The sequence below is a fragment of the Artemia sp. Qi Xiang Cuo genome, chromosome 14, assembly GCF_049724085.1.
Source record: "Artemia sp. Qi Xiang Cuo chromosome 14, ASM4972408v1, whole genome shotgun sequence".
In the NCBI taxonomy this organism is placed as follows: Eukaryota; Metazoa; Arthropoda; class Branchiopoda; order Anostraca; family Artemiidae; genus Artemia; species Artemia sp. Qi Xiang Cuo.
Genome location: NC_142807.1, coordinates 52,530,385 through 52,548,874, shown reverse-complemented (window position 1 = coordinate 52,548,874; position 18,490 = coordinate 52,530,385). Strand labels below are relative to the sequence as shown.

Below are 18,490 nucleotides of genomic sequence, written 5' to 3'. Positions count from 1 at the left end.
CATTAAATTGCACTCTTTGAGGCATCTGTACCCTGCCTACAAAATGACCCACTGCCCCTTCTCCACAATAGCTTATGTCCACTTACATTTAATCTAATGAAACAAACAAGTTTATTTAATGAAACTTTAAAATAAATGTCCAAAACGTTCTTTCTACAATAAGACCTTAGACCTTAGTTCCTCCTGAGCCATTGGTGGCGCATTGGGTGTCGACGAAGCCTCTCCACTCGTGCATGCGCTGCAATGCTGCAGCGTTGACATCTTCCCCTTCAGGTATTAACGAGGTCTCAGCCGTCCTCAGGTCTTGATCAAAAGTTGGCCGCAAAGTGTTCTTTGGACGACCTCGTCTTCTTCTGCTGCCTGGTTTCCAGTCGTACGCTGTCCGAGGAAGGCAGCCTTCTTGCATGCGGAGTACATGACCGAAATATGGCCACCTCCTCTTCCTCATAACAGCAGTAATGAGAGGCTGTCCTGTTTTATTGCGGATTTCAAAGTTACTGACTCTCTGTTGCCAACTTATGTTTGAAATTCTCCTCGGGCAATTATTTTCAAACGAAAGAATTCTCTTTTCAAGCTGCTGATTCATTTTCCAGCACTCCCTAGCGTAGAGGAGTATGGACAGCCCATTGCTACTGAAGAGATGTTGCTTCAGTTACAATGAATATTTGCTGCTTCTCCAAATGGACTTAAGTCTTTTGAAAGCTCCAGTTCACTGACCGATTCTGCGTTTAATCTCTGTCATTATTTCACCATCACAATCGATCCAGAAATAAGATCTGTAATGATTTCTACAATAAGAGAGGGAAGTATTACCCCGTAATACCCCTTTTGAAGCTTAGTCTAAATGAAGAGAGATGAGAGATTAATTACTTTGTTGTGACTTCTCACATATATGCACCATCGGACTGGAAACTTCGCTAACTTTGTTGTGAGTTCTGTACTTATAGTCATACAAATTGTTGGTAATTGCGTGTTATCCATTGTCTTTGAAGAGAAATGATGCCAGGTTTTAAATTGGAAGCAGCATAAGTAAAGAGTCACTGCTTTGGCAAGAGGTGTTTTCCCATCCTTCCACTCTGTAAATGCTGAAGTTCGAGCTATATTAACATTAAAACTGTATCCGAATAATATAAATAGGAACATATTTTAAACATTTACCTTTTTTAGCCCATACAAACGTTATTTCGTTGCGTTTTTTATGTCTGTTGGCAGCTCGATTTTCTCGTTGCGTTTTGAGCAGAAAATCTTGACAACAGATTTTTTTTTTTCAAATTTTCAAGTAATTTATCACCTTTAGTTTTTATTGTATTTGACAATTGCTTTTGAATTATATTGTATTTTTCTTTTAGTGCTTGAAGCAGATATTACCAACTTGCAGGCTCCAACATTTACAACTTTAACCAGAGGTCCTTTGGAACCAATCACTAAATTGAAATGGGATCACAAAGTAAATTTGATTGGCCAAAAGGTTTCCAGTCCGATGGTGCATATATGTGAGAAGTGCAACAAACCTGTACTGATTTATGGACGAATGGTTTGTCAACTTCTTCTGTTACCACTAATATAGTGGTGGTTACCACTAATATATATATATATATATATATATATATATATATATATATATATATATATATATATATATATATATATATATATATATATATATATATATATATATATATATATATATATATATATATATATATATATATATATATATATATATATATATATATATATATATATATATATATATATATATATATATATATATATATATATATATATATAAGTTGAGGGAAGTAAACTTCCCTCAACTTCTTAAAAAAACAAAAAACAGTGATTGCATATCTGTATGTTCATTAGTGTGTGTTATTACTATTTACTTATTCCTGCTGTGTTAAGCTCAGGGTATGTAACTTATGTATTAAAAGGATCAGATTATGCCCCTGTGGGGCCCCACAGGGGCCCCATAAACTGGTGAAATTTGGGCCCCATAAACACAGCATATTTTGTCAAAGTAAGAATAAAAAGCACCCAAAGTGATGCCTTTTGTCCATTGTGTAGGATTGGGCACATCTACTGGGGCGCATCAGAATTTCAGTGACTTTCCCATTTTTTCTTTAATTTGGATGTTTATTCATATAAACAGGCAAATAAACATACATATAAGCTTGCAATACCCCCTCATCTAAATAAGATTGTACATATGTATCTACTCCAGATCAAGACCCCTTGCCTCAACGAATCTCAAATTGGAGGCTAGCATATAAGGTATTATGAGAGTGAGTGGACACATGAGATGTCGAACGGGTGGCTTGTTGCCCTCTGATTGGGTTGGCCCATAAAACGGGTGCCAGTACTTTTAATTTTCAATCAAATTAGCCATCCTCCGAGATTCTGTCATCTTCTATTGTATACGGTAAGACTACTACTACTACTAACAACTTACCGAAGCACCAAACCCCCTGAGGCCAACGCAGCTACGCACGCTCCTCTTCCATCTCAATCTATTCAAAGCCTCCCTCTCTCTCTCTACTCAAAACCTCAACAACCTCCCAGGAACCCATTTCCCTTAAATATTCCTTTATGAGATCCTCCCACCCCAACCGCGTATGACCTGCTTTACGTTTAACCCTTGACTATGGTAAGGCTAGGGGAAGAATACATGGGAGACATTGCAATTTTTTTAATTCAATACTACTATTTCGACTAGAAGAGTCTTCACACCTGTGCTAGTTTTGGATTATTTACAACTACTAACGCCAATAACTACTAATGAAATTAATTGGCCCCCTTGGGCCAACAGCTGCACACACTCCTCTTCTACCCCACTCTAATCAGAGGTCACACTCCTTCCCTTGGTATTCTAATTCTGTTAAATCTTCTTATCATCTCTTCCTCAAGTGTTTGAGAACGCCCTGTAGTGATGACACATACAAACAATTAGCAAGGATCAGATTTGGAGTAATTTTAGGCAATTATAACAAATTATTAAAATCATTATTTATTATTGCTAATGATAACAATTAAAAATTCACTTAAAATTTGACACCAAAAATAAGAAATGGAGATACCTATAAAACCTGCAAAATAATAACCAATGATGCTGCCAGGAGTTAAACTTGTGGTCAAAAAGCTAAAATCTATGTTATTGGAGAATGTTTTATTCGTTTTGGTCATTGAAATAATTTGGTGTTCAGGAACGGTACTATATCTCAGTTTCTTATTTTATAATTACATAATATCCCTGGGGAAAACTATTTCTTTTTATATTTCTTGATACGGGCAATAATTAATAGACTTCCTGAATTCGTCCATTTTATGTGGTCCAAATAGTTCTTAGCTTCTATAAGAGCCTTATCGCGCTGGAGATATAATTTTCCTCAGTTACCCATTTTCTTTGGGCCGCACTTACTGATACAGAGAAGAGAATTTAAATGTATTTTAGGATCTATCATACAGTTAAATTATGTTTAACCCTTCATTAGATTAATCTTCAAATTAACAGTTAAAGGAATATTCAATTTTTGACATTTAATAATTCTAAATAGGCCCTAGAGAATATAGTTTTAATAGAAATTCGCTGTTTGGATATTGTAAGCAGTGGCTTGGATTTACGAAAATTTAGAGGGGGCAAAATGCATTCGTCATAATCTAGGGAGGGGGCAAGTTTTTTCAATATTTAAGTGAAAATATCCCCAAAAAAGGTATTTTTTTTGGAGGACAGGGCAAAAAAAAAACTAGGAAGACACGTGCCCCCCTCCCAATTGACGCCACTAATTGTATGTATAAACCGTATTATAATGTGTGGTCTACATTTGTGTAAAATGTACATTGTATTTATGCATTATGACGCGCTTTGTGGTGGCTAAAGAGGCACAAAACATTTCCTTATAAATTAAATTTGATTAAGCTGAAAACATTTCTTGACTAAAATTATTTCTACATTTTTAGTCACAAAAATGTATAGAAATTAAGATCGTGTCTTCTTCAATAAAAGCAATGTTTCTTTTACTGGAATGTTACTTGTTCACCAGCACTATCTTATTGGCGTGCTGCCTACCACAGGGGAATTTTTTTCTTTGTGTTTTTTTGTGATTTTTTTTTGTGTTTTAAACTTTCCAGCAGTTTCTGTGGATCTACCAGTGGCGTCCATTGGGGAAGGGGGAGGGCATATACAGTCGTCAATTCCCTCCCCCTAGGTTCTATAAAAAAAAAACTTTTTTGGTATTCGCAATACCCAATTTTTGGATATAAGCTCTTCACAATACTATATACTGATTGTAAAAAAGAAAACTGAAAGTCCAGTTGTTTTTGTTTAAAGTCAACATCATGGTTGCATTCCAGAAGGAGATTGTTGTCAATCCTGATTAATTATTCATTATTATTTGGGGTTAGTTTTGCCTTTTGAATGAAATTTCAAGCGTTTTTAGTTTTTTTTTTAATAATTAAGGATTTATTGGTAAAACACATAAATAACATAAAAAAAGAATATTTTGCTTCCTCTTTTATACAGCAGCGCTTGTCCATGGGGAGGTAGAAGAAACAAATCGCTCAGAAAAAAAAAACGAACTTTGCCACCAATATAACCCCAATAATCAATAAGTATAAAAATACAAACATAATTTTTTTACCTCTAGAATCTCGAACCAACTCAGAGAATTAGAAGCTACCGTGATGACAGCGGTTAAGTATGGTTCCGAAATGTGGGCAAACGAAAATGGAGGAGGATTTATTAGATATTTTCAGGAGGAATTATCTACTTATTGTTTTTGGTTACCCATCTGACTGACCGTCGCACAGTAAACTGTACGAAAAATGTTTTAGACGTAATATTGTACGTATACCCTATTTTTTGTTACTCACCTGAGGAAATTCATTGAAAATTTCAGGAAAAGCTTTTATTTTTTGAATGGGGGGGGGGCTGTAAAGGCTCTTATGAATTTTTCTTCGGGGGAATGGAATAAAAAGTTTTCACATTTTTGCCGTACTTTCGAAGTTTTGTTAAGATGTGAATTTTATTTATTTGTTCTGTCTGTAATAGGCTTTATCTATACTTTACCAAATATTTATCTGTAATAGGCTTTTTTTCCGTTAATAAAGGCTCCCGGATGTGGAGTCGAAATATTCAAAAAAAATTTCTATCAATTAATGTTTTGTTGTTGCTTTTGTTTTCAGTACGTTTTAGCGCGTTTGTCACTGCTTGATTTAAATTCAACCCTCTTTCCAAGGCTATAATCGGAGAAAGGTTAAAATGGCTAGGACACGTTCTGCGCACGAAGGATGACAGATTGCCAAGGATTGCCCTTTTTGGCCATCCATCTAGGGCCAAACGAGAAGTATTCCCGAATCGGATAGAAGAAGATCTTATGGAAGGACTTAAGGGAAATTGGAACTTCTTGGGAGGGTGTTAAGAGGGAGGCTTTCAATAGATTGGGATGAAGGAGGAGCGTGCGTAGCTGTGTTGGTCCCTGGAGGCTTGGTGCCACAGTGCGTTGTTAATTATAGTAGTAACATATAACATCATAATTCCCCATAAAAACAAAGGAATAAACAAAAATCAAGATTAATGTTCTTTAAAATCAGTTTTATAATATGTTTCCGTAATAAATGCAGGTAATCAATTATCTTAATATAACTTTTTGAACTATTCTATTTTTGGGTACCTCTATATAAAACAGAAAAATACAAATAATTTCTTAGACCACACTGCTTTTCCATTTACAAGGGATAAAACGGGTTTAATTTAAATAAAGCAGTGACAAACGTACTAAAAACGTACTGAAAACAAAAGCCACAACAAAACATTAATTGATAGAAACAATTCCGAACATTTCGACTCCACACCCGGGAGCCTTTATCAACGGGAAAAAAGAAAAAAAAATAGTTAATTATCTAAAGAAAATGACGAAGAACAACACAAACAAGAAAAAAAACGAACAACAGAGAGAACAGATAAATAAAACTCACATCTCAACAAAACACCCCCCTTCCCTTTAAAAAAAATAAAAGCTTTTCCTGAAAATTTCAATGAGTTTCCCCAGGTGGTTAACAAAAAATAGGGTATACGAACAAAATTACGTCTAAAATTCCTCACCTTTGAGCGAAAACTACTAACCGTATGCTATTTCTTTAAACTGTATATATTTGCTTCCTTGCCTTCAAGCATATAAAGATATATACTCCCTTGTACTGATCTAACCAAATAACTCTGACACTGGAAGTACTCCAGAGAAATACGCGCTTCATTTAATAGCATCAAGTGTTTGTTTTCAGGTTATTGAATTGCTGGGACTTACGGACATTTACAAAAATATACAAAGTAAGATTGGTATTCAAAACACACCCCACGTTTTTAACCGCTGGTAGCTAGTACATTATCTGATCTTTTTTAGATTCCTTGCCGTCATGCCTTTTGCTTTAGTTGTGCTAAAGATCAAGATCAAAAATGTATGCGGTGCAATGATAAAGTGGCCAGAGTTGAGCAAGCTGTCATTGGCAATGTCTTCATGTGTACTCACGGTGGGTCAAAGTACGGACAGGATGGCTGCAGACGTACATACCTATCTGGCAGGGATTTGCAGGTAAGATGGATTTAACGTTCTTTTTGGCTTGTTACAGAATAACTTTCAGTTGAGCTAAAAAACAATTTAATAAGACCTTAATTTTGTTTTGAATAAGTTTAATTTTAAAGTATTAAAATTTATTTTTAAGTGCCAAGAATAGTGAAAATGTAATCTGACTAGACCCCGGCGCCGCGCCGATGAGGGAAGACCGGCGGCGGCGGGGCCAAAATAGCATGCCGCCGCAGTGCCGCCGGTAAGATTTCGGCGGCGCGCCGCCGGTGCGATCAATGTTGACCGCAAGCATTAATGTTTTCATCAGTCTTTCTGAAATCACAGCATAAATTTACAACAGATTTGAGCCTATTCATGGTACAACTATTCACAAGTCGCTGGCACAAGTCAACAGGTCTTCTTCGTTATTCATCAAGAGAAGTAGAAATCTGGTAGAAACGAAATGGCTGTGGCGTTTCAGAACCCATGCACAATACGAGTAGTTGAATTATCTATTAGTTATGTATTCTTAACATAAATAATTATCAAAATTAGTAGTTTTTTCATCGAGCATTACTGCATATACAACTTCAAATACCGTATCACAAAATTCGTCAGTTATCTGGGTAAGAACTTTGAATTCTTGAATTAAAAGCTGGTTTTTAATAACAATTTAAAATAAATCATTTAAAGTTTTTTTGGCTTTATAGAATATATGTCATGTAGGCTAAGGCTGAACTGCTGCATTTTTTATTTTGGGGATTCATTCCAAATTATAAACTCATAAATACCTAATATCGGTCAAATCATAAAATGCATCTTAAAGGAGTAAATTTGTCAAATTGAAAAATAAATGATGAACACTTCACATGAGAACATTTCAATTACAATGAAACAAAAACACTTAATGGTTTATTCGGTATGAAGAAAAATGAAGTGCCAGCTATTTTCTTCGGTAAAAAATGGAAAACGCATCCGTTTTAAATATAATTAAATGAAATAATATGCAGACTGAAGGAGCTCCAGCAAGATATTGAGATTTTCTTCCTAGATCGTCACTTCTAATCCAAGCAAAATGTTAGGACACTTAGTATCAGTTATTGAGTTTAAGCTTTGATTTCCAAATGCTCACAAAAATTACCAAATTTAAGAAAGTCGCAACAATAAGTCACCTGTGGTCAAAATACTCAAAGACTCCTCTTTGATCCCCACCCAGGCTCAAAGCTTCTGCTATAGTCATTTCCATTGAAATCTCAAAGAGTTTCTTTTTAAAATAGCTTTCAAGCGTAGTTAGGGGTATTTAGCCTTTTTTGCTTTTCTTCAAAGCTTTGAAAAAAGTGTTCTAATGTTCCAAATGTACATTTGTGATATTTGTGCATGTTTTGGTCATCATTTGTGGGGTAATCGAATTTTTTAAACCACTGTAGATACGTAAGAACGTTGTAACATCTAGTTCCCTGAGGTCGTAAGACTGTCAAAGAATCCTCCTTAAACCTCCCAAATTGAAAGCTTTTATTATGACCTGTTCTTTTAATGTAACTTTGGCACTGGACCAAGGGCGCCATTGTCACTCGACCGCAACGTTAGGTGGGGATGTCGATACCGCTTTCGTCACACCAATTCGTTTTAGTGTGAATCTGCCTGGTACTTATGAATGAATGTTTTCAAAGTAAATCCGTTTCATCAATAAGAAGAAAAAGGATTAGAAGCATATGTTCCTTTCCCTTTGGACGATAAAACTATACAAGTGATGTATCAAGTATAACTCACGAAAATCTTTTCAATTTTTATCAAATTTTCAACTTTTTGGCATCCCTGCTTTCAATAAAAAAAAATCAAGGTAATATCACTTAAATATAATAGCTACCTATCCCCCCCCCCCCTCTGGATACCATCTTGATAGGATGCCGTCTCTGCTTTAAATTAAAAAATAATTAACTTTTTGGCATCTCTGCTTTCAGTAAAAAAAAAAATCGAGATATTATCATTTAAATGTAATACCTCCCTAACCCCCCCCCCCCTCTGGATATCATCTTGACAGGATAACGTCTCAGCTTTACATTAGAAAAATAATTTTCTTAATAATTAACTAGGTCACTATATGATTCAAACAAACACGCAAAATAACGTTAAATAGCTTAGTGTTCCTTGAAAAAAAAATTTGAGGGTATGAGTAAAGGGGTACAAAGACAACAACAAAAATGTCGAAATTGTGCAGATATACCTCAAATTATTGGAAAACTGAGTCATAGATTCGCCGTGGCATTCGATAAGATCCAAAGAATCTAATTAAAAGTGAGCACACACAAAAGCCAAATTAGGCCAGTAGCCTATGAGAAATTGCAAAATACCCAAGACAATGAACAAGTCCCAATGGGGGGCCCTGGGTTTATCCAAATATTTCAATGGTTTCCCAGGGAATTTGATATAATTTTCTTCTGTTTCCACTTTAAATGAAAAAAAAATAATTATCTAATGAAACTCAAAGAGGAAAGAAAATAACAAAATGAAAAATAAAATAAAAAAGGTGAAAAAACGAGGATTTTGTCAGCCAGTGGAAAACCATGAAGAAGAAGAAATAATCAAATATTTCGACAAAGACTTCGACTTCCTTGTCCTTGTCGAAATATTTGCTTATTTCTTCTTCTCCATGGTTTTCCACTGGCTGACAAAATCCTCGTTTTTTCACCCTTTTTTGATTTTATTTTTCATTTTGCTATTTTCTTTCCTCTCTGAGTTTCATTTGTCATGTATAGCCAGTGTGGTCTAAGAATGTATTTAAATAATTATCTTTTTGGCATCCCTGCTTTCAATAAAAAAATGAGGTATTATCATTTAAAAAATGATAGTCCCCTACCCCCCCCCCCTATAGGGAATAACTTACAATTTATTTATTGATCATATTTTTGGGGTAACTTCCGTTTCAATCTTTAATTCCCCAACCTTGTACATAGCTTATTCTATAGCTAAATTTTGTCTCAATAGGTTTTTTTTTTGGGGGGGGGGGTTAAAAATGTTTCAGAAAGAAGATTGTATTTTCTATCCGGCGTTCAACAATTGAGTATTAAACATTAAGAAACTCTTATCTAAACACAGCAAAATTAAAAATCAGCTGTAGAAACAATCGGTCGCCTGTCACTTTCAAAATCCAACCTAAGGCTGAAGCTGTATAGTAGTGAATGCGTTCTATAATTCGATTCAACTTGAAAATAAAATTCTTGACTACGAATGACGTAAGAAATAGCGATTGGGGAACTGTATTCGAAATGATTTAAACTCATTTCATAAAGACGATACTTTTTTTTTGTCAACATATGAAGAACTGTGTATATTGCAATTTTTGCAATTGCATATTGCATCTGTCTGGTTTTTGTCCAAAGTAACAAAAGAGACGAAAATTAACGAACAAGAGAGTAGTGAAGAATTATGGTATGCAAATTAATATTTGGCCAGGAAAGTCACTGGTGATAAATCGCTAGGGGTGACACCGTGATTGGGTGATTTTCGGGGATTCGGGGAACAATTTTTTTTCAGGGTGACGCATAGATTTTCAGGGAAATACCCGAATATTTGGGGATAGTGCAAGCCCTGCTTGATTTCTAATCAGGAAAATCGAAATACTAAACCACACGAGAAGGAAAAGCTCCGAATTTGCGGCTGACGCAATAAAGAGTGGCCGCAAAATTAATTTAAAGTCGACCGAACGCCGCCGCCTCTGCCGGGGGCGGCGCGCTTGTGGCACGCCGACGGCGTTGCGACACTTTGGTGGCGATCGACCGGGCCTCTCGTCGGTGGCGTTCGGTCGATCCGCCGGCGTGGCGCCGGGGTCTAAATCGGACTGTTTGAATTGGTTAAAATGAAATTTACGCAACCATATATATCTTAAAAAGTTAGAAAAAAATCGGGAATTAAGTTTTCATGAAAAAGGTCTCCTAATGTAGTTATACAGTTTTTGTCCAATTTTATTTGTTAGTGGTAATTATTTAGAATGAAAAACATATATTAACCAGCATAGTGGTATTGAACTAGAATGGAGTACATGGGGTACCAGAACACTCAATATTGTCAAATTTACATTATAAAGTACATTAGCTGGTAACAAATAAAAACAGTTGACTCAGAATTTTGGGAAATGGTTCTAAGCCCTTTTAAATCTTTCTTTTTCCTATTTGAAAATATACAAGCTTTTGATCCGCAACTTTAGATTCGATAGGCAAAATTGGCATACAGAAATTAACTGAGAATTGCTACTCTTTTCATAAGATCTTTCTGGAAGAAAATATGACGTTTTTTAAAACTAACAGCTTAGAAACAAGTTACTTCTCAAAATGGAAGAATTTCTCAGAACGCAGAATTTTTTTTATCGTTGGAAAAAAAATATCTGTGTTTTGTCAAATACCAAATCTAGAATGTGGCGAGTAAATATTGTGTAATTTATAAATGCTAGAAAACATAGAATACTTATTTCTTGCCTGATAACAGTATTTTTTATCAATATTTGGAGCACTAGTCCATAGGGAGTATATGAGCATTAGCCTCCTAAATTTTGTTTATTTTTCTGTTTTCGCTATAGTAACACAACAAGTCTCTAAAATGCATAGTTTAACAGAAACTCCCCTTGAAAGCCTCTCCATAGCACCTTCATATTAGCCCCCAAGCCTCTCAATATTAGCCCCCATGATACACAAGTATCCAAATTCTGTCTTTCATAGAGGGGAGAGTTCACGCCACAGTTTATATAATTATCCAGTAAGTTTACCGCAGATGATTTCTGGCTCTTCATTCTCGGTGCGGACATAAAGCTCCTCCCACTTACTTGTGCACTTATTGTCCACTTATTGGTTGAGCCGGCCAAGTGGTTTTGTCAGTACTTGTTCCGTAGGTGATTATTCTTTGTCTACCCGTGAAAAGATCTAATGTCGCTTATGTTTATAGGTTCTCTGGAGCACTCGCACCTCGGTCCGGGTTTTTATAATGGGTGAGATAGGGAAAGATCATACTGCTAACTATATAAACTGTGGTTCACGCTTAGGGAAGAGAAGACGCCTGTATTAGCTATCACATTAGTTGGGATAACCCATCTCCCATATTTGGGTGGTCTACCTGTGTACTCTGTGATTTGAAGCTTGACTTTTGTGTATTGTTCTATTATCTATATAACCCGCGCGAAGTGAAGTTTGGTTAATGCTAATGAAATAAAACAAAATAGGATAAAAATATAATAGTTTAGAAACAAAATTTGGCTATATATTTGCGTATTAGGGAGGACTGGGGGATAAAGCATAGCATATATTAAATACGTAACCTAACCTAGGTACCTTTTCTCCCCCTAAACCCCAAAAACAAAAGTTTAAATATTGTAGACGCAGTGATAAATAACTGTTTGCAATCCTCAGCATAGGAAATCTCTGTTGAAAAAAAACGGTTCGACTAGTTCCTTTAGCATCTTCGCTGTACAATATCGCGCGTGCTATACAGATAATAGAACACTACCGACTTTTGAGTCGTTATGTGATCATTTAACTTTCAAATGTATCTCTGAAAAACTGTATGTTTGCTTCGAATTTTAAACAAATAAAAATTTATAATTATATATATTTATTATATATAATTATTATTTATTATTATATTATTATTTATTATTATTATTTATTATTAATTATTATTTATTATTATAATATTTATTAATATATATACAACTTGCATAACTTTTTATATTAATATTTTATGTTAATGTTTTTAGCTATTATTTGTTACTTTTATGTTCTTGATTATTGTCATTTTAGGCTCTAGGTAAGCTCTCTTTACTCACAATTTCTGTCATAGACACATAAAAAATATGGGTACTTTGGTATTAGCTGCAACCCACGCGCTATATTGTATACGGAAGATGCGAAAGAAAACTAATCGAACGGTCCTCAGTCAATAGAAAATTGCATTAGAGGATTGCAAATCGTGGTTCGTCATTGCTTTTACAATATTTGGACTATTGTTTTTTGGGGTTTAGGGGGGAAAAAGGTACCTAGGTTAGGTTACGTCTTTATTATATGCTATGCTTTATCCCCCCCCCCCCCTAATGTGCAAATATATAGCCCAAATTGGTTTCTAAACTATTATATTTTCATCCTGTTATATTTTATTAGTATTAACCAAACTTGACTTCTCGCGTGGGTTGCAGCTAATACCAAAGCACCAAAATATGCTACAAGGTGCTGTTTTTTTTTTATAATTAAACACTAAAAAATTCGTTATAGCTTGTCATAAACAATTTTAAACAGAACAAAGGATTTGCTAAGTCTATTTTTGAGGCATATAACTGGCTTCAGTTTATTTCCGTTGAGTGTTTACACGGGCTTATATAACGGGGTTGTAAAATGATTCATAGACATATACTTCTATTTTGTGTTGTAATTATTTTTAATGCTTTTTCTCTGGTGCTAGTGCTGAAAATCGCCATCTACCATCTCACCATCCAGCATTTGGTGTTTCTTGACTTTTTTTTACGGTGCAATAATAAGGAATGCCAAGAAACGTCAAACGCTAGATGGTGTGGTGATTTTTTTGACACTAACAGCAGTTTCCACTCCTATAAGTTAGCTATATTCTTTGGTGTTGAATCATTGGTGGATCCAGGGGAGGGGCGAGGGGGCGCGCCCTCCCCTAACATCGTTTAAAATAGTGTAATTTACTTTATTAACGCAAGTTTGTGTTAATTAAACTTGCTCCTAACGCAAGTTTATCGGATCAAACTCTTTTGGCCCCCCCCCCCTCTAAAAAAATCCTGGATCCGCCACTGTGTTGAATATAATGCTATTGAACTAAAAATTTGTGGTATAATTAATCGTAATTTCTAAAGCCGGAAGCGTAATAATTTTTAAATTTTAAAGCCGGAAGCATAATAATCTTTATTTACTTTAATAGAAAAAGAACAAAAAATCATCATTACTGACTTTTACAGAGATAAGACTTTTTGAACTGTAGTAGTTGGTATAAGAATTTAGCAAAACTATGAAAATTCATTCTAATGGCCATAAATCCTTAAACTGATAGCCTAATCATTTTTACATGACCCAAAAACATGATGAAATTAATGCTATACACGCTAATTTTTCAAGACGTAAAATTTTTGTCGAACACGCAACAAATGTCTATGTTTAACATCTTAAAGGTATATTCAAGGCATCATTTATATAAAACCGTTTCAAAGAGCATTCGGCTGACTGAGTACCTTGGCTTGCTTAAAAGTAAATTGAGGAGACATCTATTGTGAAATGCTTCATAGCTTTTATTTATTTATTGTTATTATCTTTTTTTACCGTTTACTTTGCTATATACTATCGCTATTTATTACTATTACTATTATACTATGTTTCTACTATTTTTATTATTGTAGAATGGTTGATGAGAGATTGATAATAGTTCGTATTTCAGTCATCTAATTTATTAAATTTTTGCGTCGTTTTAGTTATGTTTTACATATTTGTTATATATATATATATATATATATATATATATATATATATATATATATATATATATATATATATATATATTTGATAGCAGTTTACTTGTCATGTTTTTTGTTCGTAATACGTTTTACTGGAACTTGGCTGCGCAATAACTAGCTTTTGTTGCTGTAGGTTCAACAAAGAAATGGGGAGAAAAAAAACTTAGCAGAACCTAATCCCTGGTCCTTTGAGATAATCTTGGCAATAAGGCAGGGGTGGATCTAGAGAAAATCTCGAGGGAGGCCCAATGTAACAAGGGTGCCAATGAGCATAATCTTGAAGGGAGGGGCAATGTGACAAAGGTGCTAATAATTGACAAATTTATTTTAAAAAAAGGATAAGAGGGCGTCAGAAAATATCTTGGGGGAGGGTGTCCCCCTGTCCCTCCTGGATCCACCAGTGCAATAAGGGGAAATATTTAGAAACTCTTTTCATCTTCAGCAAACACTTTCCAGTCTGTTGCCATCCTAGGTGGCTCTTCTAATTTAAAGATTCAGTGTAATCTTTTTTTTTTTACGTATTGGCGCAGGATTTCAAGATTAACCCTGCTCTCTGATCTCTTTTTATTCTCGTATATATTACGGAAAATTTTGGCGGACAACTTTTATTATTTTATTATCTACGCAGACTTGTTAAGGAAATATGCCAAATTTTTGTCAATTCCGATCCTACCTCCCAGCCCAATTTCGATTCCGACTGCAATTTTTAGAGAACTATTTCGTCAGTGTAGTCTTATATACACCCAGAATGGGGGGGGGGTCGGTTTCCTTTTCTATTAAATGTTAGATTTTGGACTTTTTACGTTTAGTCAAAATTGATTTTTATTTTGAAAAAGGGGTTTTTATTTAACTTATGTATCCCGTCAAATAAAAAAATCACTTAAAATCAAATTAACCAATCATTACCTATAAAAAGAGAACCATAGGAGATGAAATCGTTTTGAGAATTTTAATAACTTCAGTGATTCTACTGTGTATTTTGGCTGTTGGAAAATCCCTCAGCTTTCCAGATTCCGATTAATTGTTCCACCACTAGCATTAACTTTCTATTCCATCGCAAAGTGAATCCACTAGTATTTTGGAGATCTGATCAAATTGGTTTCGGGACCAGTTACTTATTGAATTTGAAGAATAATCCTGTGAGCTTATCAGTTTCCATAATTTGATTCAAATATTAGTCTTGACACCCCCTCCCCAATAACCTAAGTTCTAAGAGGGGTTGAGTTTCACTTCACTAGCCGGACTTCAAGTCGTTCAATAAAAGAGAGGCCGTTGCGTGGTCGAATAGTCTGTTCACATCAGTTTCGGTTTGACGAGGAATTATTTTTCTGCCTGATCCGAACAAACTGAAATTAAAAATAACAAGAACAATTCAAAGAAGAACAATTCTAGAAAAATTTAATAGAACGTTCCAGTTTGGTTGCCAATTATCCTTCGAAATGACTGAGTAAGAATAGAAAATGCTACTAAATGGATTTTCTTGACGTAAGCTTTAATCACAAGTCTCTTTCAATTTGAAGGCATTATTTCCGTTTTGTCTCCCTGTTCTCGAGAATTGGCGGTCCTATGTCCTTCAGGGTAGGTAAGAGATTAGTAAAAGATGTAAGTATTTATTTTTAAAATGTAAAGTATGAAAATAGTCTTTAAAAAAGTAAATAAATAAATGGCGAAAACAATAAATGGCGAAAATGAAAGAGAAGGTAGATAAATAGGTATATAATACTTATTGATAAACGATTATCACAAGCTAAAAAAGAAAGAAAATAGGTGTTGAAGGCCTGGTGTCGATGATTAGTGTTTTAGGGACGGAGGTCAGTGGTGTGACTCTGTAAGCTAAGCTAGAGGCGACCCAGCTAGAAAAGTCTGGGGGAAACACGGGAAGCGTTGAACAATCTGCCCCCAACCAAGCATAGCACTCCTGATCGAAAGCAGAATATCAAGAGATCTGTAACTCCGTGACGCAGATTATTGCCCTGCATGCAAAAAAGTGTTTTTGTAAGTCGCTAGAAAAAGTGTTGAGCAGTCCGACTGTAGAACCACAAAATAAAGCTGTCATTAACTTTTCAGATGTGCATCAGTTTCCGGAGACTTTAAAATTTTTTCTCTTCAAGTTCATTTATGAAGATTAAAGTTCCTTTATTAACTGTCTTAGTTAACTTTTAATTAATTGTTACCATATTCAGCAGACTATATTTTTATTTACATTCTATAAAATAAAAGGAATCACCTTTGGCAATCGATCTTTTTTAACTTTTAATTAGTCGTTACCATATTCAACAGACTATATTTTTATTTACATTCTATAAAATAAAACGAATCATCTTTGGTAATCCATCTTTTTTAACTTTTAATTAATCGTTACCATATTCAACAGACTATATTTTTATTTACATTCTATAAAATGAAAGGAATCACCTTTGATAATCGATCTTTTTTAACTTTTAATTAATCGTTACCATATTCAACAGACTATATTTTTATTTACATTCTATAAAATAAAACGAATCATCTTTGGTAATCAATCTTTTTAACTTTTAATTAATCGTTACCATATTCAACAGACTATATTTTATTTACATTCTATAAAATAAAAGGACTCACCTTTGGTAATCAATCTTTTTTATAATGCAACTGAAGAAATTAAACCCATTTACATTATTCCACAGCCTAAACAGGTAGAAACCAGGTTTTGCCCTTTGAAAACTTAGTTTATTTTTATTCACTTATTACTAATTATCATTCAATTTAATTCACTTATTATTTTATTTCCTTATTACTTGTTATGCTTATCCGGTGAAAAAAAAAAATGTATTTGTATCCTTTCTTCGATATTCAAGGAAGTCTATTTTTGTTTTGTGTTTTCCGGGAAGACTTACTAATTCCATTTTTGTTCATGCATGTGAGCTGAAATTTAAGCATTGCATTATGACATTGCTTCCTCATTTAGGTTAGATAAAATTCATTGTCTTGTTCCTAGACTTAACTTAGGAGTTTCTAAGGAATCCGCAGTTAGAGAAATGTTGTTTTTCTTTCAGGCCCATATTAATCACCGCCATTTAAAAAATCAGAAAGTGCCACACGTCGCACAGACAGCACAAGCGGCGCAAGCTTCGAACCCTCAAAGCGCAGTTAAAGATATGGCCATTATGAAGGAGATGTATTTAAAGCAACAACGGCTGGTAAATGCCCCTGACTTGCAGAAGAAGGAGATTAAAGCCCCACAACTTGTCCCACAGGAATTGCGACAGCATCCTGAAGCTAGGGGACAACAGGAAGCTCGGAGAACTATGCCACCACAGGTAATAATTAGCCTACAACACTCGATAATAAATGATAAGGTCCACGTTGAGGCTAAGACCTAACCTTTGTAGTTAACGGTCCCCTCAAAGAGTATGGATAACTTGTAAGAGTGGAAACTGGCGCTAAGAGGATCTGGCGCTAGATACGATGAAAAAACTACCAAGGCCGTCTAGCATTTGGTGAAATATGGTATTTTGTCAAGCTCTGTAATCATTTTTCTGTCAGGAACAGAGATCAGCTACTTATTAATACCCTAATTCTACCATTTACACTAATTAAATCAATGATTCTAATTATTGCAATGAAAAAATGCCAAGTGTCGCGAAACGCTAGATGGGGTGGTAGTTTTTTTCGTCGAAATTAGCGCCAGCCCCCTCTTATAAGTTATATCCGTTCAACTGAAAGAGTATAAATATTGTGACGCGTATATAAGGCCTTAAGTTAAGGTGATTTCAGATTGCTAAGCACAGCATAAATATTATACAGCTGTAAAAATCAGACGCCTTTTTTTCATGACTCCGCCTTGGCGCACGCACAATGACGAAATTTTAGCTATATATATACGCTATGGTTTGATTGAACGCCAAGTAGCAAATGAAGCTATTGCTGTGACACTTTGGTAACTTACCAAAGCGCGCGTTATGATGTATCCCATTTCCGAACCAAAACAGTTTGTAGACGAAGAGTTGCATTTATTGCTCGATGAAGAAGCATCTCAAATGCAAGAAGAACGTGAAAAATTACTTGAAGTCACTCACCGGGCAATTTCCTGCCGTTTAAAAGCAATGGGGATAATCTGAAAGGCAGGCAAATTGGGTGCCGTATAAATTGAAGCCAAGAACATTCCACGACGGTAATCCAAAATGTCGGGTGACATATTGATACCCTGGCCATGCCTCATCATCAACGGCCAAGCCGAATATTCATGCCAAGAAAGTCATGCTGTGTATTCGGTGGGACCAGTTCGGTGTAGTGTGTTGTGAACTACTGACTTCAAATGAAACAATAACGGATTCAAATGAAACGACAATTGATACGTTTAAGTTGTGCATTGCAGGAAAAACGGCCATAATACGCCGATAGATGTGACGAAGTTATTTTGGAACGTGACACAACTCGATCG

The 18,490-nt window shown here is 34.9% G+C and overlaps 1 protein-coding gene across 1 annotated transcript in view; it reads left to right on the top strand.

Annotated features, from left to right (window-relative positions):
* Window positions 1–18,490, top strand: part of LOC148944609 (uncharacterized) — a 45,238-nt gene that overhangs the window by 16,616 nt on the left and 10,132 nt on the right. Inside the window, exons 2-4 of the mRNA XM_089099668.1 lie at window positions 1,350–1,534; window positions 6,399–6,587; window positions 17,103–17,366. Of these exons, the coding sequence (XP_088955794.1) occupies window positions 1,350–1,534; window positions 6,399–6,587; window positions 17,103–17,366 (638 nt within the window). The remainder of the gene's footprint in view (window positions 1–1,349; window positions 1,535–6,398; window positions 6,588–17,102; window positions 17,367–18,490) is intronic.